The 26,960-nt window shown below is 33.9% G+C and overlaps 4 protein-coding genes across 4 annotated transcripts; 3 read left to right on the top strand and 1 right to left on the bottom strand.

Annotated features, from left to right (window-relative positions):
• Window positions 1-82: 82 nt before the first annotated feature.
• On the top strand, window positions 83-4,806 carry LOC110449471 (perlucin-like). Its single transcript, XM_021496348.1, has 5 exons — window positions 83-245; window positions 970-1,049; window positions 2,948-3,038; window positions 3,877-4,090; window positions 4,710-4,806. The coding sequence occupies exons 1-5, from the start codon at window positions 194-196 to the stop codon at window positions 4,738-4,740; spliced, it is 468 nt and encodes a 155-aa protein (XP_021352023.1). The 5' UTR covers window positions 83-193; the 3' UTR covers window positions 4,741-4,806.
• A 2,236-nt stretch (window positions 4,807-7,042) lies between these two features.
• Window positions 7,043-10,871, top strand: LOC110449480 (perlucin-like protein). Its single transcript, XM_021496366.1, has 5 exons — window positions 7,043-7,188; window positions 7,982-8,061; window positions 8,870-8,960; window positions 9,411-9,624; window positions 10,786-10,871. Exons 1-5 carry the CDS (start codon window positions 7,137-7,139, stop codon window positions 10,814-10,816), a joined length of 468 nt encoding a protein of 155 aa, XP_021352041.1. The 5' UTR covers window positions 7,043-7,136; the 3' UTR covers window positions 10,817-10,871.
• Window positions 10,872-14,101: 3,230 nt separating this feature from the next.
• On the bottom strand, window positions 14,102-16,307 carry LOC110449474. The gene has a single exon (XM_021496352.1). It carries the CDS (start codon window positions 16,305-16,307, stop codon window positions 14,655-14,657), a length of 1,653 nt encoding a protein of 550 aa, XP_021352027.1. The 3' UTR covers window positions 14,102-14,654.
• A 6,693-nt stretch (window positions 16,308-23,000) lies between these two features.
• Window positions 23,001-25,462, top strand: LOC110449478. Its single transcript, XM_021496363.1, has one exon. The coding sequence runs from the start codon at window positions 23,012-23,014 to the stop codon at window positions 24,797-24,799; it is 1,788 nt and encodes a 595-aa protein (XP_021352038.1). The 5' UTR covers window positions 23,001-23,011; the 3' UTR covers window positions 24,800-25,462.
• The last annotated feature ends 1,498 nt before the right edge of the window (window positions 25,463-26,960 follow it).

The raw sequence follows: 26,960 nt of genomic DNA, 5'->3' as shown, positions 1-26,960 counted from the left end.
ATAGATACTACAATCCCGAACATGTTGGGATCCAGGTCATGACCTATATAAGTGTTGTCTTGTGTAGCTTACTTTTGAACGTTATCTAGACTGATTGTCTACGTTGTCGATGCAGTAACTACTATATATAGGTATTGTAGGGAAATATATAGTCTTCATACTTCGAGAACAACACTTGGCATACACTAGCAACATGATGAGGAGCATATTATCACTTATAACTGTGTTGGCACCGTTGATTCAAGGTAAAATGTTATTTTGACATTCTTTATACATATGTTGATGTGTCACGTAGTTTATATATATATTTTTGTTTAATACTTGTAACGGTTCTGATATAGGTTCGTTTTTGTATCGTTTAGGATGTATGCTCATTGCTTACGTTAAATACTTACGTTCATGAATTACATTTACGATACATATGTATCATTAGTACTTATGTTCACTTATCACATTTATTTCATGTGTTTATTGATCACATTTCTTTTATATATACAAGCACAGTTTCAATAGATAAGCACAAAGTATGAAATCAAAGTCGAAAAAAAACGAGAAATGAATTGAGGAGTCAACAAAGCAAAAATAAAAATATCCTGGACCACTACAAAATGTTTGAGGTGAAACCTTACCCCGTGTTCTTGAAACCATTTTTACGCTCAACAGTTCTGTAAGCGCTGATACATAACTGTTCTAACTCATAGGAAATCATGCAGCATAGTCAACATGTATAGCCAAATGACAAAATGTCCGTTTATTGATTTATCACTGACCCAAGATAATTGGCCTAGTCGAGCATGATTACAGACCCTGCTCTCATTCCCTGGGGTAGAGGTTGATGATGCCCATGTTGCATTCGTGTGCTTACATACTTTTTTCTCTCTCGGTTTTTCCTTTTTTTCTGAATTTATCAGGACCAACCAGACGTTACTGTATTTCATTAATTCGTGATTTACTTATTATATTTTTTAGCATGCCCCCCAGGATGGAAAGAAAATGGAGAACACTGTTACTTCTTCAGTTTAGAAACAGGGACGTGGGCGTACGCCGGTGTGAGTGAATTGTTTGTTCATTTTGTTCAGTTTTTGTACATCGTCGTTGGAGGACGTTGCCTGTTAATTAATTGTGTATTATTCCCTTTTCCTCAGTATTTGGACAGGGTCATGGGCTGACGCTTTTGTGAGAACACTGTATCATTACTTTGTAGAGAATTTCAAGTTTCCGTTCAATTCAGGATGAATAATTAAAAGGCAAATCTTTTAATCAGACACCATTGCAGGAAAAGTTAACAGACTTTGACATACACATTTTTCTGACAAGTGAATCTTCGAATTTAAAGAAATACATGTTTTATCATACCCACTCTATGTGGGATTGGTATAAGAGTTATCACCCTTGGGCTAATATTCTTAGTAGAAATTACCTACCCTTCCTACCCTACTTTTTGTGCCTACCCTTAACCCTTTTTGGCAGTTTTCAAGGATGCACTGGTAAACTCCATATTACTCTTTATAAGCCTTAACAAAATACATGTTTATTGAAATATAATGAAAAATACAATTTGTTACCCACCAACTGATTATTTTTCACACATGATACAGGAAACAAACATGTTTATTTGTTTGGCCTAAACTATTCCTCAATAACACAATATAAGCACAAATTTCATGGGCTGATCCTTAAAATTACAATTCGTAAGTTGATAATCACAATAGAACTCTTTTGGCTTGGAGTATTTTAAGTCAACTTAAAAAAAAGCATATACCTTTAAGCTAGAGTCTCCAGAAATAATATTTTGTCGACATTTTTCTCGAATGAATTCGTGCAAATTTATCGCTTAGTATCTTATCCTTGTTGGTAATCCATAGAATACGGAGTAAGGAAACATTTTCAATAATTAGTATTTTATCCTGGTTAGTAATCAATATAAACACGGAGTAAGGAAACATATTCAATAATTAGTATTTTATCCTGGTTGGTAATCAATATAAACACGGAGTAAGGAAACATATTAGATAATTAGTATCTTATCCTGGTTGGCAATCAATATAATCACGGAATAAAGAAACATATTTAATAATTAGTATTTTACTTTGGTTGGAAATCAATATAAACACGGAGTGAGGAAAAATATTCAATAATTAGTATTTTATCCTGGTTGGTAATCAATATGAACACGGAGTAAGGAAACATATTTTATAATAAGTACCTAATCCTGGTTGGCAATCAATATAAAAACGGAGTAAGGAAACACATTTAATAGTTAGTATCTTACCCTGGTTGGTAATCAATAGAAACACTGAGTAAGGAAACATATTTAATAATTAATATCTTACCTTGGTTGGTAATCAATATAAACACGGAGTAAGGAAACACATTTAATAATTTATATCTTACCTTGGTTGGTAATCAATATAAACACGGAGTAAGGAAACATATTTGATAATTAGTATCCTACCTTGGTTGGTAATCAACAGAAACACGGAGTAAGGAAACATATTTAATAATAAGTATCTTATCCTGGTTGGTAATCAATCTAAACCTGGATTAAGGAAACATATTCGATTATTAGTATCTTACCCTGGTTGGTAATCAATAGAAACACTGAGTAGGAAACATATTTAATAGTAAGTATCTTACCCTGGTTGGTAATCAATAGAAACACTGAGTAGGAAACATATTTAATAGTTAGTATCTTACCCTGGTTGGCAATCAACAGAAACACGGAGTAAGGAAACATATCTTATAATAAGTAAACCGATGCCGAAAGGCAAACAAAGTAAACCCTTTTTTTCTGCACTACATGTTCTCACCGTTTCGCCCATCTTTGTACAGGAACCTCATTTTATGTTCGACACATATTTTTTATCGTATCTGATACCAGTGCCATTGTATTAAAGTTGATAATTCCTCATTTAAGTTAAATATTTATTTGTTTTCAATTTTGTAGAGTTATTGCCGGAATTTCAACGCAAAACTTGCAGAACCTATGGAAGCCGCTGACGTTGTTTTCATTGACACAGCGGTAAAAAGCACACATCGTAAGTTGATATGTCAATATAAACTATTTTTCAATTAACTCATTAATCAAAATTGAAATTTGATCTCCGATATGAGATAAATTTGCCATTATGTTCTCATTCTATTTCCTTGTGTGCCTTGTTATTCCGTTGTCACTGCCCAATCTCCCTCTTTGAGAGCGTGACATTACTATATAGGTCGCTTTTCTCCCGGCTTTAAATATTCTAATTTTTTACTCCAACACGAAAATTTAATTCACACGCTTTCAAATTTAGTGATTTGCAGATATGGAGTGTTTTAGTATAAATATTGTCCCGATGTCAACTTTTTAACATATATTCCGGTACACTTCTGAAATTCTCTTGGTTTTATTTTTAAACAAATATCAATGTATCATCTGTACATAAACATAAACTTATCCAAATGTTTACTATACTGTTTTAAATAATAACGCTTAGCGAATGATATTCCTGGATCGCTTGAGAACTTACATACATGCTTGATAAGGACGATCCTGATCCAGTTGCAATACTAGACTGCATTGTATTTTATAACGTGGATTATAATTACTCGTGCCATATTATTACAAGAATTCTGTTTTCGCGAATAAATGTATTCACAGCGAAATAAAAAAAATATACAAATCCAGCAAAAAACCCGGCTAAATGGTATTATATTTTGACCTACTTCATCAAAGGACGCTTACCCTTTAGGAACATGTGGTCTTATTGGTGTTATTTATTATCTCTGTGTAAGTATTCATGTACTCTTAATTAACTCTAGTTTCGTCGATTTTGATTTTGAATTAAGGTGTTGTATACATTGTGGTATATTTTTCTTCTTGTGTTGCCAAACCAGCAAGGATTGGTGAATACTATTTAGGAGGAGGTGACTTCTTCATTGAAGGAGAATGGATTTGGGCTAGCACTTTGTCGCCAATCACTAATGCCAACTGGTCACCAGGGGAACCAAATGACTTAGCCGGGAGAGAGGATTGTTTGGGTGTGGTATTAAGTGGTTTATGGAATGACGTTCCCTGTAATATATCACTTCCGTTTGTGTGCGAACTTGAGTAAGTACTTACGGTGCTCAGTCGAACTGTCATTTGTAGTATAATAAGATCACACTTGATTTATATTTGCTGTTTAAATGAGTCATGAGTCACATGGATACAACACTTATTTTGCCTTGAAAATATTATTCAATGTCACACCTGAAGATATGGTATTATGCAAAAAGCCGAAATAGTTTTCATTACTGTAATTTTATTATTATCATTGCATTAACATGATTCCTAAACGAAATGCTCCAAACAATTTTGTGTAAATTCCCTTCTTTCACCACCAAATTGGTTGACCTTCGTTATAAATGTTCAAAATAACAATTGAAACTTATTGTCGCTCGGAAATTGAAGCAAAATATTTCAACCGTTATTAGATTACATTAAATGAATCTGCCTCGATTTTATTCAAATACGATTTTCCCCAATGTTCATGAAGACTGAGTCAGTTTTGACAAAGTATGCAAGTGTCCCGTTACCAATTGAGCGAGTTTTGCCAGATTGACCATTGACCATTTCCTTTTATGTAGAAACGTTCTAGTACACGTATCTTGCTAGACAGCCATTAATGATGTACTAACACGTTCTTGTATATAATAGAGCACTGATTGCAAGTCTGTGTTTATTTCAGAAATGACTTCGGCCAGGAAACAATCGGATAGACCATACCAAAGTAACATAGATGCATTTTTTTTTGTATATTCAAAGTATGAAATAAACCCGCTTTAAAGAAATCAATTGTTTTATGTTTGTAATTCTCTTCACTGAAATATATTGATTGATGATAATGCCACTTTTATTACAAAATGAAGCGTCATTTATGTAAACCACACGTAGTCTTTTCTAACGAGTTAAAGACATTTCCAATACAATATTTCGTTTTACGCCACGACACCCTTAGAATAACGGCCAAGTTTTTCGTTTAAAACAGTCATGTAGTAATTTCATTCGTTTTAATGCCTACTAAATTCCTGTTATTTTCCTTCGTGTATATTTCACATTTTCAACTTCGCCTTGGTTCACTTTTGTTTTATTTAATCATGCTTCCAAAGCAACCTCCAATTAATTACTACACAATATAAACATGGAGATCTGAGCGACTACCACAACTGAAGACTTGATTCCTGTGGGTAAGATCGTTGAACGGTCACCAAGCTCTGAAATAAAAATAAAGAAAATATAGCAGTAAAATATAAGTGTCAACACACGGGTACAGAAACTGAACTCAAAGTCAAAACGATAGAAACGGAGAAGTCATTAAAGCAACAGGAAGGACTTCAAAGATCCTAAATAAAAAAAAGCGGATGTTCCGGAAGTGTGAGTATATATTGCACCACACGTGTGTCCCGTCAGAGTGTCTTCTTTCTAATTCAAGATTTATATTCTTGTTGGTTATTTATTATTTCATAATTAATAGCCTTGTTACTGAGTTAGTACTGGCACAGTTTACGTGAAATACTAGTTTAAGTGTACATTGTCTGTTTACAGCATGAAGTTGTACATTTTTACCGTCATAAAGGGTTATATTGACACTTTTCCTATTTAGCAGTATTTTTTGGAATACTTTAAGCGAATAAATGTCCATGTATTTTATACCATACTATTAATTCAAAAAACATATTTGTGCCTTTTTTTCATAAAAAGATACCGTTCACTTTTCATTTCTAATACAATTTGGTATTTCTGGCACGTTGTTCTATAAAAAGAACGCGCAAATACTTTCGGGGTCATGTACGCCGTTAAACAGGTGTAACTGTACCCTGAAAGAGACACTGGTATTTTGGCTAATCAATATCAGAAGAAAATTATACATAGTTCAAATATTTTAGAGTCAAAGGGAGGAGTTCTGATAAAATTTCTTCACGAAACTAGCGTTACTTTTGAAAATGATATCCATATAAAAATCACGAAAGTTGTGTTTTGGTAATTATTCTTACCTCTAATTGTCCATTTAACAATATTCAGCCCCCAAAACAGCTTATATACAGTTAATTTGTCATAAAAGCATCATCAAGTGAAAACTGCACACATAAAAGTACTTCTTTGCACTTCACGACAGTTTCTTGGGCCGTTTGACCACAAGTGTCCCGTTTTGGGTAGTGATTCTTCTGACCTTAAGTCCAACTGACCAGTCCTAAATGGATGAAATGACCATGCTTTGCCGTTAATAGGTTACTTTATTTGGCTTTCCGATTCTGAAAACATCTTTATAACAATTCTCAATTAGGTGCTCTCTGCATTTTTAGTGATTTTTTTTTACCCCGTACATGAAAATAAATTGAGTAGCTTTATTTTTTGCATCAATCTTTGGGTTTTACCCATAACAAAACAACGAAAAATGGCATAACTGGTAGCAATACATAATTGAGAATTGTGGTACAGGGAATCACTTTGCTACCCTCATGTATACTACGTACTTTCGTAAATATTGAGCACAGTTGCGATGGATGCAAATGTGAGATTTGCGATTGGTTTCTGCAGTCGATGCCGGGGCATAGCTAGTTTTTCTCCAAGAGAAATTTTAAACAGATTTTATGGCGGTATGACCCACATAATTATGTATCTAAGATAAAACGATGTTCCACAAAAAATGGATAGTCATATTTTTTAAATGTTTCCCAGTCGACTGTTATATATAATTACTGATAATAAAAATGTAATGTCGTAGGGTATTTCTAAAGGAAGAACAGGACTTTCACTGGACATCCAGGAAAGTTAAACTGCAGGAGGTATACCTTCATTAGAAAGGGGCATAGGAGACACATACATTTAATGCACAAGGAAAACATTAATTAGTAGGTATATGATTTTTGATGTTTGTAACAAAATATTTGAACCTTTCTATTTTTACCTAAGTTTTCATACGAACATCAATTACAATGAACTGTGGGTAAAACAACTGGTAACAATTTATCGTCTGTGGTCTTGACCGTAGGTGTGATCTCGGAAATTCACAGCACAGCTAGACTGACGACAACCAATGGTCTACGCGTTATGTGATAAGAAAACAAACCTTTTACACATCAAGGACAATCGGACAGGCGACTAAACAGCCAGCATGATAGGGAACATACTGCTCCTTTTAAATATAGTAGGGGCGCTGATCCAAGGTAATTTTAATCGGATATCTGCTGTCTTGTAAACTGGTATTGAAATATTGTTTTAGCTAAAATATAATCCAATATTGACACACATTTGGTTTAGAAAAAATCATTCACTGTCACAGCTAGTATAATGTAACAACGTTGAGTCTAAAGCTAAAACAGTGACGTCGCAAGAGTTGTAATTGAATAGTCTCTATCTTGACCAATTTCTATTTGTGGAATTCCAGTACATTGCATTACATCAATAATAATTTAGATGTTTCAAGATTTGATAACGCTACATCTGAACGGGTGCCACAGTGGTGCAGGAGTGTTAATGAGCGTTCACTGTGTTCTTCCTTAATAATCAGTTCCTGTTCTTGTGATTCAGTTTTTGTCCTTCGTTAATGCCATAATTAATTAATATGTTTGTTGATACTAATTACGTTTTTTTGAGTTTGCTCATTAACACGCCTTATTGTTTCTCTGTCACGTTTCCAGGACTCGCTCTCAGGACGTGCCATGGCTACGATAAGACCTAGATTTACATACCAGATGTCGTTGATATAGCAGAAGAAACTTAACCTTTCGGAACATTTGATCCTATTCTCTTTTATTCTCTCTTGTTTTAGGTTCCCATACAGAAGTTGTATAGATGTACAGATCCTTTCCCTATTTGCTATGAGCTTATCGATTTTGAGCTTGTTTAGGGTTGTTTACACATCTGTACTTGTTGTTGTTTTTCTTTTTTTTCTCTCATGTTCAAACTGAATGTTTCCACTAGTTCATTTGCCGAATAATATGGTTATGTATGTTGTAGCGTGTCCGTCAGGTTGGACTGCACACGGAGAACGTTGCTACTTCTTCAGCGTGGTGGTAGGATCTTGGGCCGACGCTGGTGTGAGTTAACTCTTTATATCATTTCATTACAATGACCGACAGCGACCGGACAGGAAGATACTATTTTATATCCTGGTGTGCCTTGGTACAAAGTGATGGAAATTTTGATCATTTTGCACCATATGAAAATATACCATGATATACAAGGATTTAGTTTTCTCCACATCTTTACATATAAAATTTTGAGACGTGATCCATGAATATATGTAAATATATGTTTGCGTCCTTCTCTTGTTGGCCATTGCATTCCATTTTCACGAATGTTTGTCTAAAACAGTACTTTGCTATGCAGGGAGTAATACTGATGTTAACAAGAATCTTGCAAGAATCGTGCGCTTGGAGGATTTTTCTATATAATAATGAGAACTGAATATCTTAAGAGTCCAGATATCGTAGCGAAATAATTTTCCAGCAGGCCCTGCCTCAATGATTTTGTGTGAAACATTCATTTGTATTCTTTAAACCATTTAAACTATGTCCACTGAGCAAAAAGCAACAAACTGGTAATAAAACACATGGCTTACTGTATTGCTTTTCGAACATGGCTATCTGGATTATAGGAACCCTCAAGCTAAATAAGCCAAGACAAATGTGCCCTTTATTAAAGTTTCATCATAAATTTGTCCTTTAAGTATCTGTATGATTTAAAGGATATACGTTATTCATGTATAAGTAATATTTAATAAGGTAAGATATTTCTGAAAACTATTGCAACTTAAAAAATCAGCATAATTCGATAGAAATATTGATAGACACGTGCACGTTTTGTTTCTCCAAATTCATATGCTTTAATTTATCATTTTTACAGAGTTACTGTCGAAATTTCCGCGGAAAACTTGCAGAACCGAGAGATTCAATAGATGTAGTTTTCCTAGACGGAGAGGTTAGAGATAAACATGGTAAGTAAACAAGTGTCAGAAAAAGGCCTGATTTTCCAAAATTTCTTATTAGCAAACCATAATTATAATAACAAAATTTAAATTTTAACAAACATATTCCATGCTTGTGGCTTGAATTTATTCTGACACAGCCCAGCTAACATGAAATGTTAGTCTGAGAATATATTATCTCTAGTCGCAAAATGTTGTAAACTTGTAATGCCGTAAAGTGTTTATAAGGCATTTTTCCGTATTTCAACAATTGTATTTTCGAAATTATTTAGACATCGCTTCTGGCAAACACATTTTTATTGTTATGTGTTCATCAATTGTCTATTGGAACATTTAGCTGAAAGCACAACAGGTCACAACAGATCACAAAACACGTCACGTGCTTTCACTCGTAAAGACACAAATATGGTTTTGCTATCTTTCCACATTTCTGTCATAGCTTTGTTCCTGTCATTTCAGTAACCCAAGGTGAATACTATTTAGGAGGGGCCGACTTCTTTGTTGAAGGAGAATGGGAGTGGGCCAGTTCATTTGATTCAATCACCAACTCGCACTGGGGTCCCGGGGAACCAAACGACCATTACGGGAGGGAGGATTGCTTGGCCTTAACACTGTCAGGTTTTTGGAACGATGTTCCATGCAATACGTCACTTCCGTTTGTCTGTGAAATTGAGTAAGACTTTTTACAGTTTCATATAAACTTGACATATACTTGTAACAGATTATCTACACATTTAGCAATTTATCAAGCATCGTTAGATATATTGCATACAGTTTCTTTTAGCACAACCAATGAAGCGTTTCGAGGACTAGTTCGATATGCACTGTCACCTTCATCTAAAAATAACTTTGTGATGAAAGTGACAGGGTACATTCTGTTCTAGACATAGAAATGTTAAGAACGTTTAGAGCCATCGTTAGATGATTTGTGAATGATCTACTGCTACTCCTGAATTTGTAGGTGAACTATTAATATTGATGAAATATGTAGGTGGTCAATTGATATTTGTTAAATGTTTAGGTGATCTACTAATATCTGTGAAAATGTAGGTGGACAATTGATATTTGTTAAATGTGTAAGTGATCTACTAATATTCATGAAAATGTAGGTGGTCAATTGATATTTGTTAAATGTGTAGGTGATCTACAAATATTCGTGAAAATGTGTAGGTGATCTACTAATATTCGTGAAAATGAAGGTGGTTAATTGACATTGGTGAACTGTGTAGACGATCTGTTGATATTTATTGAATATCTTTACCACATTGTCTCTGTTTGTACACCTACCGTGGACTTGCTGCCATGCGGCTTCGTACGATGGTATGGTGTTCACAGACTGTTTATTACTTTAACGCAAAACTAAAAGTATTTCAGAATTATGTTTGTGATTGCTTCCATACAATTTGGTAATTGATACAGTATGCCAAAATGAAGTACGGGGCTCCATGCATCTGTGTCTTCTTTCTATGAATCATCGGTGGCGGCAGGGCCAACAGAGTGGAAATCCAAATTGGTCTTAACTACTGTTGAACCAGAGAGGGGAGATACACAATCCTCTTAATCATATAAGTTTCAAAAATAAGAGGAGAAAGTTCAGTGTCATATTGATAATGAGAAAAGTGTTATATTATGAAGCGTGACACTACTCAAAAGAGATAATGGTGTCCATCAAGGTTACGGCAAACTTCGGGGACTAACAAATTCACCAGCCGAATTTAGCACCTTGTATATGGAAAGAAGAAAGACACACGCACAAGTGACTTCACCTTTAAAATTTAGTAATATAAACACTGTTTTATCCTTCTAGAGTAACATTAATATCTTTATGTTTCAGAAACGACTACAGCCAGGGGACCATTGGGTAAATCAAAGGAGATAAATATTTGTGAGCATTTGATTCAGAAAATAAAGCAAACAAAAGGGAAAGTGATTGTTGTTTTTACTCCTCCGAAATGCACTATTTTATTCACATTTGAAATAAACACCAGCCTGCTAAAGTAGCGTTAGAAAATAAAACGATTTTATGCGAAAACGATTTTTCCGTTGGTTAGAGTTTTATTTTATACGCTTAAATTTCAGATGAAATGGTACAAAGTTTGATTTTATTTTCATCACGTGCTTTGAATTCTTTTTAAAATGGTATTTAAAGATCGAAATGTCTTTTACAAACATAGATAATGGTATGCAACACAGTTGAATTCAAAGACATTCCATTATGCGTGTATATATCGGATCAAACTGGCTACCAGCATCTAAACTTTTGTAAAGAATTGTCAGTTGCATTCCTCCACTAGTTTAGTTACCCCTTATTTAAAACTAAGAATCAGGCATCAAAGCTGTAAAAGTCTATATCTTGATGAATGAAATTTTCTACGAGTATAATATAAGATGTAGCATCGGGTGACCAGCTTCTGGGTCATAGAGACAAAATCGGCGAATTAACTAATTAGAACAAACTTAACAACAACGTACTTCACGTTGTATATCGACAATGTTTAGTCTACAATATTACCTAGGCAGTCAGTTTGCAATCACTTCCGTTACTGTACAATGATAAATGATCTCTTCCGTCGTTATCATTGAACGACGTCATTACGCGCCTAGTTTCTGTGCGAATCTTTTTTTATAGCACATGCTACATAGATATATTTACAATTTTATACCGTTACGCTTCGAAATTTTGGAATGTTTATAAAACAAATGTTTTGATTTTGTATCTGCTATATCAAATGAAAAAAACCCCGCAGAATATGCTTACATTAGCAGGAACAAAAAAGAAAATTCAAAGTAAAAAAAGGGACATCCATTTTTTTCGCGTTTGCTATGGAGAAGCCCGAAGAACCTGCCACATGCCGTTCCTACAAATTATTATGCAGGAAATGATGGGGTTTTGAACATATACATTATATATATATATCAATATCTTTTTCGTGTATTCTAATTAATAAAAAGATAAAAACTTGTGCCATGTCCAATGTGAAATATACACTTAGGTATTACATTCTGTATATGCAAGACATATCATAATTAAGGTTCAAGATTTCTACAGTGAAAACTTACAAGTGAGACAGAATCTAAACCCTTAGAGATAGGAAGGAGTAGAAACAAAAATCACGCCAAAATAAAAAGAAACACAACATGGGTTTCGCACGTAAACGGGAGGCGAAACCAGCACTGCTGAATATGTTTCTTACACTTCATGCTAAATATCCCTTCGTGTCTCCTGTTGAATCCGTAACCGCATTTTGATCATCAACACTATACGGATTCATTTAACACTGTCAAAAAGTGTAGTTATGCATTGTATTTTTCCGGGAATGACTACAGCTTCGATAAGTCATTTTGGAAAAGGAAACCATACCTTGCAGAGTTAAAACAAACGAAAATATAATGAAGATGGCAGAAAACTAGAACAAAACATTAACAACAGCGGTCTGAGGGTAAGAATACAACAGGGGTCAGACCAGGATTCGAACTCGTGACCTCCGATCATTGACCAACCAAACATCCTGGTCCATGATATTATTCTTGCCTAGTCGTGCAAGAATTATGACTGTAGTCATATTCGAAACGAGGTTAAGGGGAGGTTACTGACTTTACCCAAAACTACAATTGAATATCTAGCGTTTTCCCTGCAGTGGGACATATATCCTTAAGATAAATGTGTATGTTTTGGGTCATGATATCGGTAAGTTTGTGAGGGCGTACATATCAACTCCCCATTGTGGATGTCTCTGGCATAGACAACTGTCAATCCAATGTCTTGGTCAACAAAACGCACGACTACATTTTTGTTCACGACTATTATATACTGAAAGGATAAAGCAACGCATGGTAACACAATTTTAATTGCTTGGCCTTAAATTATGAAAACCAGTCAGACGAGTTTCTTGGTCACTGTGCACTCAAACCGTTGTCTAAAGTTACTCAATTGTGTGTGCCAAATAGTGAAAATGGTAAAATGCAAAAAAAAAAAAAAAAACACGTGCAGAATAGTGATGACAAATTCGTCAACACATCCTGTCTTACCACTTGATACTATTGATGTATATACACCGCTTTCCGCTATTTAAAGTCAATTTGAATCTCTTGCAATCGTGGTACGGCTGACGTAAGTTCAGAGGGGCCAGGCTATTGCACTGCTAATGCAAGGTCAAATGCAACAACATGTTGCTATGCAGTTCGGTGTGAATGTTTCCATAGAACGTCTTGACCGTCGTCCGAGAGATACCGGAAGGGTTGCCGACCGACCGCGATCGGGACGTCCGCGCGTAACGACGCGACGTCAGGACAGGGCTATTCGTCTTGCCCATCTGCGTAATCGCCACGTTGATGTCATTGAAACCGCTATTAATACGGTATGCAATCTGCAAGGAACCGATTGCGCGAGGTTGGTCTGCACACTCGTCGTCCGTTAGTTGGTCTACCTCTCACTCGATTTCACTTGGCGATCTTGGGGGTACTGTCAAATGTGCTTCAATAACTCATGAATTATCGGTCAAAATTTAATGATATTTTGGTAATTTGTTCATTACAGTTGTTTTTATTATACTTATATAAATGTATTGTATATAACATTCAAATACTTCACATTAAATCACCTCGAATGTTTACCATACGTTTCTTTATCCTTCCGGTATACATATCAAATACTAACGGATTGAGGAAACAGGATATGTCAATTGTGTAAAACGGAAACCCAGTGTTTCACTGGAGAGTCCGTCCACTATTTGCTAAGTGCCAAACTGCGTCATACATATATGCATACTTAATTTCAGCTGAATCAGACACTAGTATCATTACGGGATACTCTAGGTTTCTTGATAAATTATTTTTATATTTCACGAGTGGCAAACATATTTTGATAAATTTATATAAAAAATATACATATATATATATTCAACCCATGAGACAAGACAAGGTATTATACCCCACGCAGCGAAGTTATACTGGAATCAGGTCGTCTGTCTGTCTGTCCATAAACACAATCTTGTCTGGACAACTCTTTCTACGGTATTTTTGCCGAAATCCAAAAATACACAAAGCACTGTTTTTTTTCAGCAAATATAACACGTTTTATCTCCTAGGGGTGAGATTTGTAAATATATATTAGATATAAAAAGGACTGGAAATGATCACAAAGGCTAACATAAAATTCAACTGCTTTAATTAACAGACAACGTAAATCATAACAGTTTCAGACATATGAGTCATTGGATACATTAGTACACATTGGCACTTTATCAAAACACATTGATATGCAGTCATTAAATATCATGCAGAAATAATTTAACGTAACGCTTTTTGATGAATTATCGGCCTCCTTCCACCGTACAAGTTGATCTTTCAGCTTTACACATAATCTTGCTCCTATTGTAACGGTACCTAGTTTGATCGAATCATTCATTAATTTGATAATACATTTACGCACGAGAATATATTGAATTCTATTATCTCCAACGTATTTTGTATATGTATGTACTGTTAACCTTACCAATTCATGATTAATCTTAATACTTCAACTGTGCGTTTGCATTTCTCCCTTACATAAGCATTACTAATAGGATTTCATGAATACAGACATTACTGTAACAAAGGTACCAGCAGTAACGTGTAACACAATCCCTCACAAACCATTGTTTTATCGGGGTTCATGACGTCTTCCTCTGTATTTTGGTGGCCTCGACCTGTTCCAAGGTTGATTTATCTCTCAATCTTTAGAATGACACCGTTATTGCACCCTACCCACAAACATCCCTTCCGGTCAATAGTTATGCATCTTGGTCCTGTCTGTCGGCTACTCTCGTCCAGCAACACGGCTGCTGTATTTCCGTTCTTTGGTAACACGTAAATCCTATTATTTTTTTCATCTGTAATATAACACGCCGTTTTGTCATTGGTTATCCCCAACGGTTCCACTGTACCGACTCCTTCACCTCGCCAAGACCACGAAAACAAACGTTCCCCTTGCTTAGCTAAACACGTTACACGGTGGTCGTCTTTTGCTGTGTCAACTACAAACATCTCACCGGTATCAAAACTGGTAATTCTATATGGTCGAGTAAGTGTTTCAATGTCGTTCCGGTCGATTGGTATTTCTAAGAGAATTTGACCCCTCCCTGTCATTTTCACAATTTTGCTACATGTCGTAGTTACAGCACAGACTAAAAGTCTGTTTTCATTGTTTACGCTTATGCCCTTTGTGTAGTAAGGATCGAGATCAGCAATAGTTACCATTTTGTCGCCATGGCAACCGATTCGCTGCACGCTAGTGTCCATGAATCGCGTGAACACTAAGTCTGTGTTTTTATAAAGAGCCATACTGACCACTCCTTTCTCTGTGTCACAGGATTTCTTTATCGCATTCAAGTATCCGTCTATTAACATTAAAAACCGATTCCCGTCAAATGAAACCCAGATGTTACCATTGTCTAGAACACAGAGGGCCAGGATCTTCCTTATTGTTTTTGTTTTTAAGTATTTTGTTTTCACCTCGTATTTCACTCTCTCTTCTAGTTTTTGGGAGGATGGATATTCCAGCTGACCAAACAGTGACACCAACTTTGATTGGTCAACATATTCTGGTTTACTTAAAGTTGGCGGTTGGCGTCGAACGCTTTCAGGACTTTGGAAACACCCAGAAGTATCTTCAATAGTTTTCAATAAAACAGACAGAGACGACGAAGATTCACAACCTTTTAGGGATTGTTCTGTGTTTGTGATTAATTCATTTAAAGCTGCCATATCTTCAGTCATCTTGAGCTTACTTTGATTTTGTTGTATCTTTGCTTTATTCTCGAAAATGGTGACTTCGTTCAAAACTTCGTCTCTCTTTTTGTTTACCTCTAGACATAAGGTGCTTGCTTGGTTGTTCACATCTTCCTTGAGATGATCTATACAACAGTTCATGTATTCTGAGAATTTTGAATCATCGTTCATCACACCTCTGTATTTCAGCAATGTTTCTCTGAACTCGTCTATTTTACTATGGATATTTACCTGGACACGGCACCTGAAATCGTCCACAGTGCACCAGCTATGCTTCTTGTGTCGATCAGGTATACATTTCACACAAATTGTAACATCACAGTCCTCACACCAGTAGTCAAGGGATTCACCCGGATGCACGCCACACAAGGCCTTGTTAATGTATACCGGTCTGTATTTGGCTTCTCGAAACGGAACAATTGAATGCGTTCTCGATTTCTTTCTTCTTAAATGATGATCTTTACACTTATCACAAAAGTTGTGTTGACATTCCTGACAGAACCAGTTAACATGTTCCTCAGTTTCACAGTCGCTGCACAACAGCAGAGACAAAGTAGTGTCCCCATCACACACGTCCTCGGACGCCATTTATATATATATATATANGGAATCCCTTTAGGAATCACACAACTCAATCAGCCAACCAGCAAGTGTTTCATACGATTGTATTCCCTACCTAAAATTTGTTCCGGTCAAATACAGTGCCTCTGAAAACTAAAATGGGTATTTGTTGTCATATTTTACATTGAATGAAATCTACAGATATTGAACTTAAGAAAATGTATAGTTTTAGCAGATTTTAATATGTGAAGGCGGATCGATATGGGGTCAAATGTCAGGGGGCGCTCCCGTTCAACTTCACTGGTTTGGCTTTTAAATTTCTGGTTTTCAAAGCAGACGCCTGTAGCGCACTTATGTGCCATTAAACCCGCCAACAATGTCTTTTGAAGCCTTTGTCAGGTATGTAATGAATCAAGACAGTTGTCACTAGCGTTGAACCTCAAATATAAACGTTATTAGCTCAAAAGCTGAGTCCTTTCCAGTAAAGAAAGTATCCAGTTAAAATAACGTATTACCAATAAGGCTATATGAAATGGTTAAAGAAATTATTTTCTACAGATATGTTAAAAATAAAAATTACATGATTGCATTTGTTTAAAATAAATATATGATTAAAAGATTTTTTTATAAATATATAATGCAGAGGTTGAATTCATGACCTGAAAAGGTCAGTCATATACCTTATGAATGTTGGTAACTAGAAATCATAGCTGTCCTTGACAAGAAAAAAGACTTTGAGCCAAAAGAAAATACCCTTTTTGATGCTTTATCTTCTTTATATATTCCATAACGATATAATAATATTCATAAGTACATAATTCATTGACGTTGAAGCAAGAGGCAAACACTAACTTATTACAAAAATGTGGTCCGAACTAGATTTGATATATATAGGCAAATACAAAACCTTTTATATTATTCGTTCAACCTCCGGATTTTATTTTAGATTTGTGTTTCCTTTCCTTTTGTTTTGGTGTCTCTTCTATTCACACATGTTGTCATTTATAATAATTCAATCTTGCTTGTACCAAGCATTTTCATTGGCTTAAAAATTTATCAGCCCATAACGTAAAAAAAATGATGTCGCCGTTTGTAACGACGCTTTTGATTGGCTGATACAGCAGCGCAATAATTTCTAAGAGAAAAGAGTACATCAATAAAAGTGTATTTCCACAGGGATTGTGTATAGTAGAATAAATTATAAGGATTAACTTGAATATATTTTTCATGTTATGGAGATATAACACAAAAAACCGGAGTGTACTCTCATCATAAACTGCTTCGCGGTTTATTTAGAGTACACTCCGTGAATAAGTATCATCATTGATGTCCGAGTTCGTGATTGTGCATGAATGCTATATATTTTATTTCGATACTTTTACACACTTAGAAACTAAAGCAGGGACAGACAACGTATACATTTGTATAGGTATTAAGATAATAACACCAACAGAATATTTATTTGTTGCAAACCACTTAAGAAAACAGAGTTCCTTTCATTTGTACTCAAATCATCCTGGTAAGACAGAATTTGATATATGATGCAGTATAAATGTTAACTTTGTTTGTTTCAAACTAAGCACACGTTTAAACACAAAGGTTACAGAAATAGGCACAAATTCAAATATTAAGTTTACACAACTAAGCACATTTTAAAACACCAAGGTTACACAACTAAGCACATATTAAAATAATAAGGTAACAAAAGTTAGCACTAATATAAACTCAAGGTTACACAACCCAGCACAAATACCAACTCAAGGTAACATAACTTAGCACAAATATGAACATCTAGGGTTCACAACATAGTACAAAAACAAACGTCTAGATTACATTCGGTGTTAAGTACAAATACAAATCTAGGGTAAAAAACAATCTACAAATACAAACATTTAGGGTTTACAACACACTTCTGCCATTTCGTTTTCTTGAGTTTCAGTACATGTATCAGCAATGTGTATTGACGCCGTATGATATAACTGTCATATTTCCCCTGCGATGCCGCTAGGCTTCCATACAAGTGAGAATCCTTAGGACAACCACCACTTCAAAATATGTCACGCACCGATGCAGTGTGATCCGACCTCAAATGTCAGTGTACACACTATAAACTTCCGGGTGTTGTATTTCATCAGATTGCTGACTTGTGTTCAACTGAAATGTTACAACACATCAAGCATGAACATTTTCAATGTTATATGACACACCTCCTGTCTTGGTTTATGTGTTCAGGGGGGCATTTAGAATAGCTAATGAAGTTACATTTTTTTAGTATTGTAATAAATCCAAAAGGCGTTTACATAATATCAAGCTAACAATGCAGACCAACAAAACCACACGTACTCTGTTTACAAAGCTTAGCTCTAAACAGGATGGCAAATAGCTGAAATGAACAGCTTTCTAAATGGATTTAAAAACACGCAGTTAAATATCGTTAAAAATGGTCCAGATATTTAAGTTTCTGTGATAAAAAGCAAAGCTAATGGCGTATTAATTACATACAGACTCGTCGAACAGACAACGATAAACTGAAATTTCTGGCTTCTATTGCTCATGCATATATTGACGATAGTATCATCCGTACACACATTGAATTTGTATGTAAATATAAAAAAAAAAAACAGATGTCTTCAAACGCTTTAGTACGGGAGGTATACAAACATGTTTCAGCCTTTGGAGGTTATAAATATCAATACATCTTCATTACTTAGGAGATTATAATCATAAAAACATCTTTATTATTTGGAGGTAATAATTATATAATTATATAATTAAGCAGTAGAGTACGGGAGGTAAAAATACATATTCTTGCTTTTGGAGGTTATAATTACGAAAGAATGTTGAACAAGAGGTATAAATACAAATTTATATATATTTGTATAAATACACATTCGTTCGTTTGGAGATTATAATTACTAAACAATGTAGAACAGGAGGTATAAATACATATTTATTCGTTTGGGGATTATAATTACGAAACAATGTAGAACAGGAGGTATAAATACAAATTTATTATTTTGGAGATTATAATTACGAAACAATGTAGAACAGGAGGTAAAAATACATATTTATTCGTTTGGAGATTATAATTACGAAACAATGTAGAACAGGAGGTAAAAATACATATTTATTCGTTTGGAGATTATAATTACGAAACAATGTACAAATGTAAAACAGGAGGTAAAATACATATTTATTCATTTATAGATTATAATTACGAAAAAATGTAGAACAGGAGGTAAAATACATATGTATTCATTTGTAGATTATAATTACGAAACAATGTACAAATGTAAAACAGGAGGTAAAAATACATATTTATTCGTTTGGAGATTATAATTACGAAACAATGTAGAACAGGAGGTAAAAATACATATTTATTCGTTTGGAGATTATAATTACGAAACAATGTAGAACAGGAGGTAAAAATACATATTTATTCGTTTGGAGATTATAATTACGAAACAATGTACAAATGTAAAACAGGAGGTAAAATACATATTTATTCATTTATAGATTATAATTACGAAAAAATGTAGAACAGGAGGTAAAATACATATGTATTCATTTGTAGATTATAATTACGAAACAATGTACAAATGTAAAACAGGAGGTAAAAATACATGTTTACTCGTTTGGAGATTATAATTACGAAACAATGTAGAACAGGAGGTAAAAATACATATTTATTCGTTTGGAGATTATAATTACGAAACAATGTACAAATGTAAAACAGGAGGTAAAATACATATTTATTCATTTATAGATTATAATTACGAAAAAATGTAGAACAGGAGGTAAAATACATATGTATTCATTTGTAGATTATAATTACGAAACAATGTACAAATGTAAAACAGGAGGTAAAAATACATATTTATTCGTTTGGAGATTATAATTACGAAACAATGTAGAACAGGAGGTAAAAATACATATTTATTCGTTTGGAGATTATAATTACGAAACAATGTACAAATGTAAAACAGGAGGTAAAATACATATTTATTCATTTATAGATTATAATTACGAAAAAATGTAGAACAGGAGGTAAAATACATATGTATTCATTTGTAGATTATAATTACGAAACAATGTACAAATGTAAAACAGGAGGTAAAAATACATGTTTACTCGTTTGGAGATTATAATTACGAAACAATGTAGAACAGGAGGTAAAAATACATATTTATTCGTTTGGAGATTATAATTACGAAACAATGTACAAATGTAAAACAGGAGGTAAAATACATATTTATTCATTTATAGATTATAATTACGAAAAAATGTAGAACAGGAGGTAAAATACATATGTATTCATTTGTAGATTATAATTACGAAACAATGTACAAATGTAAAACAGGAGGTAAAAATACATATTTATTCGTTTGGAGATTATAATTACGAAACAATGTAGAACAGGAGGTAAAAATACGTATTTATACGTTTGGAGATTATAATTACGAAACAATGTAGAACAGGAGGTAAAAATACAAATTTATTCTTTTGGAGATTATAATTACGAAACAATGTAGAACAGGAGGTAAAAATACATATTTATTCGTTTGGAGATTATAATTACGAAACAATGTAGAACAGGAGGTAAAAATACGTATTTATACGTTTGGAGATTATAATTACGAAACAATGTAGAACAGGAGGTAAAAATACAAATTTATTCTTTTGGAGATTATAATTACGAAACAATGTAGAACAGGAGGTAAAAATACAAATTTATTCTTTTGGAGATTATAATTACGAAACAATGTAGAACAGGAGGTAAAAATACAAATTTATTCTTTTGGAGATTATAATTACGAAACAATGTAGAACAGGAGGTAAAAATACAAATTTATTCTTTTGGAGATTATAATTACGAAACAATGTAGAACAGGAGGTAAAAATACAAATTTATTCTTTTGGAGATTATAATTACGAAACAATGTAGAACAGGAGGTAAAAATACAAATTTATTCTTTTGGAGATTATAATTACGAAACAATGTAGAACAGGAGGTAAAAATACAAATTTATTTCTTTGGAGGTTATTAAGTTGATAATTATAGAGTACGGGAGATATAAATACATATTCATTTCTTTTAAGCTTATAATGATATCAATTATACAGTACGGGAGATATAAATACATATTCATTCCTTTACAGGTTATAGTGTTATAAATTGTATAGTACTGGTGATGTAAATACATATGTATTACTTTGGAGCTTATAATGATATAAATTATAGAGTACGGGACATATAAACACATATTTATTACTTTGGAGGTTATAGTTATAAAAATGATATAGTACTAGAGGTGTATATTCATTTTAACCATTGCAGAGTATGATAAATGTTAACTGTTTTGCTCTATAAGTGCAAGATATTTCTATGGTATAATTAATGCTAAAATACAGTCTCATGCAAATCTATCTTTGTTTTTATTGGTAGGGATAATTTATATAAGCTGTACATATAATGTAAATCTATATCATTCCATTGTTCACGTAAGGTTTTTTTCTTGTTTCTTCAGTTTCCGTAAATTCTCTCCCGTCTCAATCCGGGCCATCATAACATGATAAATAACATAGGAAACTCGTACATTGATATCGTTTTCAAATAAATAAAGTTTATGTTGCATCTATGTGTATATATAGATACAGAGTACCATTTTGCATACTTTTACATTCGAATACAGGCTGCTTCCCCTGGCAAAAAGTGCATATTTTCCCAAAATTTGGAAAATTTAGGAATATCTTCCCAATTGCTGTTAGATTATGCTATATTTTCCTAATTCATGCATATTCGTTTGGTTTGGTTTGCTTGTGTTTTACGCCCTATTAACAGCTAGGGTCAATTAAGGACATGCCAGGTTTTATTTGTGAAGGAAAGCTGGAGTTCCCGCAGAAAAACCACCGACCTACGGCGAGTACCTGGTGACTGCTCCACGTAGGCCTCGAACCCGCGACCCAGTGGTGGAGGGCTAGTGGTAGCAGAACGTCAGACGTCTTAATTAAACCACTTGGCCACCGCGGGCCCCTGGATGAATATTATGTATATAAACTGTATAATACTGCCTAAATACTTATATATATTTTGTATATAAATCTGTATTAATATTGGTGTAGATTGTATAAATCATCGTCTGGATCGACTTATCTGGTGGTGTCAAGAGTAGTGGAAGGATATTACTACATGTGTTAAAGGTGTCTCGGAAATTAACTTGTGCAAGTCTCAAGCTAAATTGACGGTGGATGACCGAATTTTAAATATCTATTTTTAGCCGTGTGGAAATTACATTCACTGCTAAGTATACAGTACTTGTATTTCGTAGTGCGAATAGTGTAACAAATGGAATATATATCTAACGTCTTAAAAAATGTACACAAAAACGTATGATATACCTTATTGAAAAAAGCTAATGTTATATACACAATATGGAAGAGATTTATCTGAGATGGACACAGTTTAAAAAGACATATAAATATTCATCTTTCAATGATGTATAGCCAGCCTGATTAAAAGGCAAATTTATATATGGTCTCTTATATGTATATTTATTTTCACATTTATGTACAAATGATGTTACATATAGCATTACTCCAGTCATATATATGTACAGTGTTGTTATGTATACTATGTTTCGGTGTTATTGTTAGCTACTTTTACAGAGCACCGGCTCCCTAGTGTGAACTACTGTTTGGGAGTGACAGTAAAAGCACGCCTGTAAACTAAAATGGCGGACAAGAACACTGTTGACGAAAATGATATGTTAAGTGGAAATTGTGAAATGTGTGAATCGGAAGAGGAGGTCAAATGGTACTGTATCGATTGTCAGGAACGCCTTTGTGAAAAGTGTAGAGCACACCATCTTAAAAACAAGAAGTTACAGAATGACAACATCGTATCTATCAGAGACGCCAGGGAAAACGTCGAGGTCATAAACCAGAACGACCACAACACATGTGTCAGACATGGGGATAAACAGCTCGACTTTTTTTGTGAGACATGTGATGATACTATATGTCAAGACTGCTTATCTGAAAACCATCGATCTCATGAGTGGAACACCAAAGAACGAAGCATTAAATCGTTAAAAACTGCCTTGAGTGATACGATACAGAATTTCAATGAAAAACTAGCAAAATATCGCGATGTGGAAGAAAAGGACAGAACAATGCATGAATTCATCATCAAAAGGCTTGCCGACTGTAAGCAAAGTATTAATGACGTGGCAACCATGATTTGCGAGGAAACTATGAGTCTCAGGAATGATTATCTTCATGAAATCAATTCAATAGAATCGAAGGAGAAATCACGTTATGAATCCAAACACAAAAAATACTCCTCTGAAACTCAGGAACTTAAAACATCGATTGATGACATAGAAAAAGAAATAAGATTAAACAATATTTTCCATCTTCACGTTCTTTCGAAGGAAATGAAAACAAAATCTTCGGATTTCCAAACACCAGAAGAATACAGAGTTTTACCTCCTTCATTTGAAAAGGCATCATTTCAGAAACAAAAATTAGTTGCCATGTTTGGAATGTTGAAAACACCAGAAGATATAAATGCGTTTAACGATTTGTCGTTGAACCTCAAGGTGACACACCTTCAGACTAATGTACGAAAGAAGATCATTGCTCTGTGCCCCCTTGACGACGGGTCGGCATGGCTTTCCTATAGCAGCAATGGCGACGACGCCGAAGGGACCAGACATGAAAACAAGGGGAGACAACTTGTTCTCATAGACAAAAGCCTGCACGAAAAAGCCAGATCATGTCAAATTGATCGGGAAGTTGTCAACATGGCTTTGTTTAAATCAAAGGAAATCCTAATCACCTGTTTCATGGATACTTGCATCCGAAAGCTTTCATGTAATGGTAAGAAGTTGACAAATTTTGCAGACTTGTCCCCAAATTATGCTAGAAGTGTATGTGTACAGGAGGGGGGAGCAGAGGTAATCGTGTGTGGAAATGCTCCTTATTCTTCTGGATTGGTGGAAAAGAGTAAGAACGTAGTTTTGAGACTATCTGCAGCTGGGAGTATACTACAGGAGATAAGATTGGATAGCCATGACCCGGAAGTGTTCCAGCTCCCATACAGGGTTACTGCCTTCTCAACTGGTGAGATTCTAGTCGTTGATAGAGCTCCGGATGACCATCGCGTTGTTTGTGTGGATAAAAGGGGCAGATATATGTACACGTGGAGAGGAGAAGGGGTGGGTGATACAGATCCGTTGGATATCACAGCTATTGGAAACAAGAAGGTTTGCCTTATAGTTGATGAATCGTACAACAAAATATATGCCCTATCAAAAGATGGCTGCAGGGCGAAGGTGTTATTGGACAAGAAGAGGCGTGCAATGGGGCCGCGTTGCATTGCAACTGACAGTCAGGAAAGAGTGTGGGTTGGGTGTGACAATGGTCTTATTGTTCTAGGAGAGATATATTTGCCATATAGTTCATCTGATACTGCTGTAATGTTAAAAATATATAATCATTTAATCTTATGGAGTTAACTTTTATGTACACAAGTTGTGAGTGTTTTTAGAAGTTGTGAAAATATACAATGGTTGAGATTTAACCAGCACTAAATAAGGTTGTGTATCAAAGTATTAAATCTGTGATCAACATTAAAAGACGAGGGATCTCACTAAGCTTGCACAAATTCTCCGAGAGGGTCGAGGAATAGAATGGAACTTGCTTCCATATAATATTGTTTTTCCGTCCTGATGGACTTTTGAGACAATATTGTACAACTAATTAAGGTTGAAGAATAGTATTTAAAGCAGTATCAAAATTGAAAGTTAATTTCGATGAATATTTTCACAGTAAAAATGTATTGATATAAAGATTTATGTCGAAACGTTAGTTGATCAACCTACTCATACGATAATGTTTTAATTCATCGTGTTACATAGTAAAATCTCATCAGCAGAGGAAATGTACATATTCTTTTTAAACATTTATTTCAGAAATACTACAATATTTTAGACCTTTCATGCTCACTAATCCATTAGTCGAATCTGTCACCTGAATCACAAACTTTAATATATCTGAATTCAAAATGACCCAACGATCACATAATATGGTACTTTTGTACGATTACATTAAAAAAAAAAAATATTATACAATTATAACATGATACTTTTTATACACTGATTATATCATGGTATAATAATATAGCGAATATATATTATTTTGTTACATAATTATATAACAAATTATACATTTATTGTTTTGATACATTTTATGAACAATGTATTTTTATAGAGTTGTGAATGCCTGATTTGATATTTTAACACAACAAAAAACTTTTTATACGCAGTTTTTTTTTTTTTTTTTTTTTTTTTTTTTTTTATCAAAACCGTATATATATACAAATTTATTTAAGGATTAACTGGAATATATTTTTCATGTTATGGAGATATAACACAAAAAAGCGGAGTGTACTCTAAATAAACCGCGAAGCGGTTTATGATGAGAGTACACTCCGGTTTTTTGTGTTATAGCTCCATAACATGAAAAATATATTCAAGTTAATCCTTATAGTTTAATCTACTATACACAATCCTTGTGGAAATCCACTTTTATTGATGGACTCTTTTCTCTTAGAAATTATTGCGCTTTCAATCAATCAAAAGCGACGTTACAAATGGCGACGTCATTTTTTTTACGTTATGGAATGATAACATAAAATTTTAAGCCAATGGAAATGCTTGTTACAAGGAAGATTAAATTATATATAAATATAATGTTTACAAATAATTAAGTAAATTACTGTATGTAATGCATTATAAAATTATAACGTGACTGGAACCAAAGAAAATATTTTACAAAAACGTGTATAATAATGTGAAAAATGTGTTGTGAAATATTATAATGGTATATTGTATATTGCAATAACGCTTTTTAAAGTATTATTGTCTGAATGTATGGAGAGAAAAGTTGTATAAAAAATTAATTTTATTACAAACACTTTAAAGAAATCAAGATAGACAAACTGTACAATCTGAACACAATTAGACATGATTTTCTCATACTTTATAAATATTTTTACGATTTCAATCTTCGTACAATTTGAATTGTGAGATCAAAATACGGATTTAGGCAATTAGGTTTATTAATGGGGGTTATCATATATAAATGGACATTGGTACTGCTTTGTAAAAAAGTGTGTATACCTGAAATATGAGGCATTATATTAGCGTAATTTGAAGTGGTGAAAATTCAGCTTAAATGATGTGAATATGATCAGATACCCAATTCTCTCACGATTGGTTGATGAAATGTTGGACACAGTCAAACATTATCTTATCTCATTATATTTAACTAGCATATCAGAATGTCCATACAGTAGAAGGTAGAAGGCATTCGAAAGCTTTTTAAGATTAGTCAGCAACGGGTTAGGCTTTATATAATTGAGAAGTGTATTCCATAGGTCAATAGAGGAAGGTAAGAAAGAATCCTTGTGAAGCTTGGTTCTACAGTTGTTTTGACAGTAATTATTTGCGTTTCTAGTTTTGTGAGGGTGTCATAATGACGAGCAGGAAGTATGTTAGCTGGTAATTTTGACATATTTACAGTTTTAATCGTGTCGTTAAGGAATACTACAAAACATATTTTCAATAGAAAGAAAACACTATCTATATAACATTATCCTAATTTCATTGTCATCAA

This window comes from Mizuhopecten yessoensis, unplaced genomic scaffold (genome assembly GCF_002113885.1).
Source record: "Mizuhopecten yessoensis strain PY_sf001 unplaced genomic scaffold, ASM211388v2 scaffold4625, whole genome shotgun sequence".
Taxonomy (NCBI): Eukaryota; Metazoa; Mollusca; class Bivalvia; order Pectinida; family Pectinidae; genus Mizuhopecten; species Mizuhopecten yessoensis.
The sequence above is the reverse complement of the archived record's forward strand: the minus strand, read 5'-3'. Positions and strand labels throughout refer to the sequence as shown.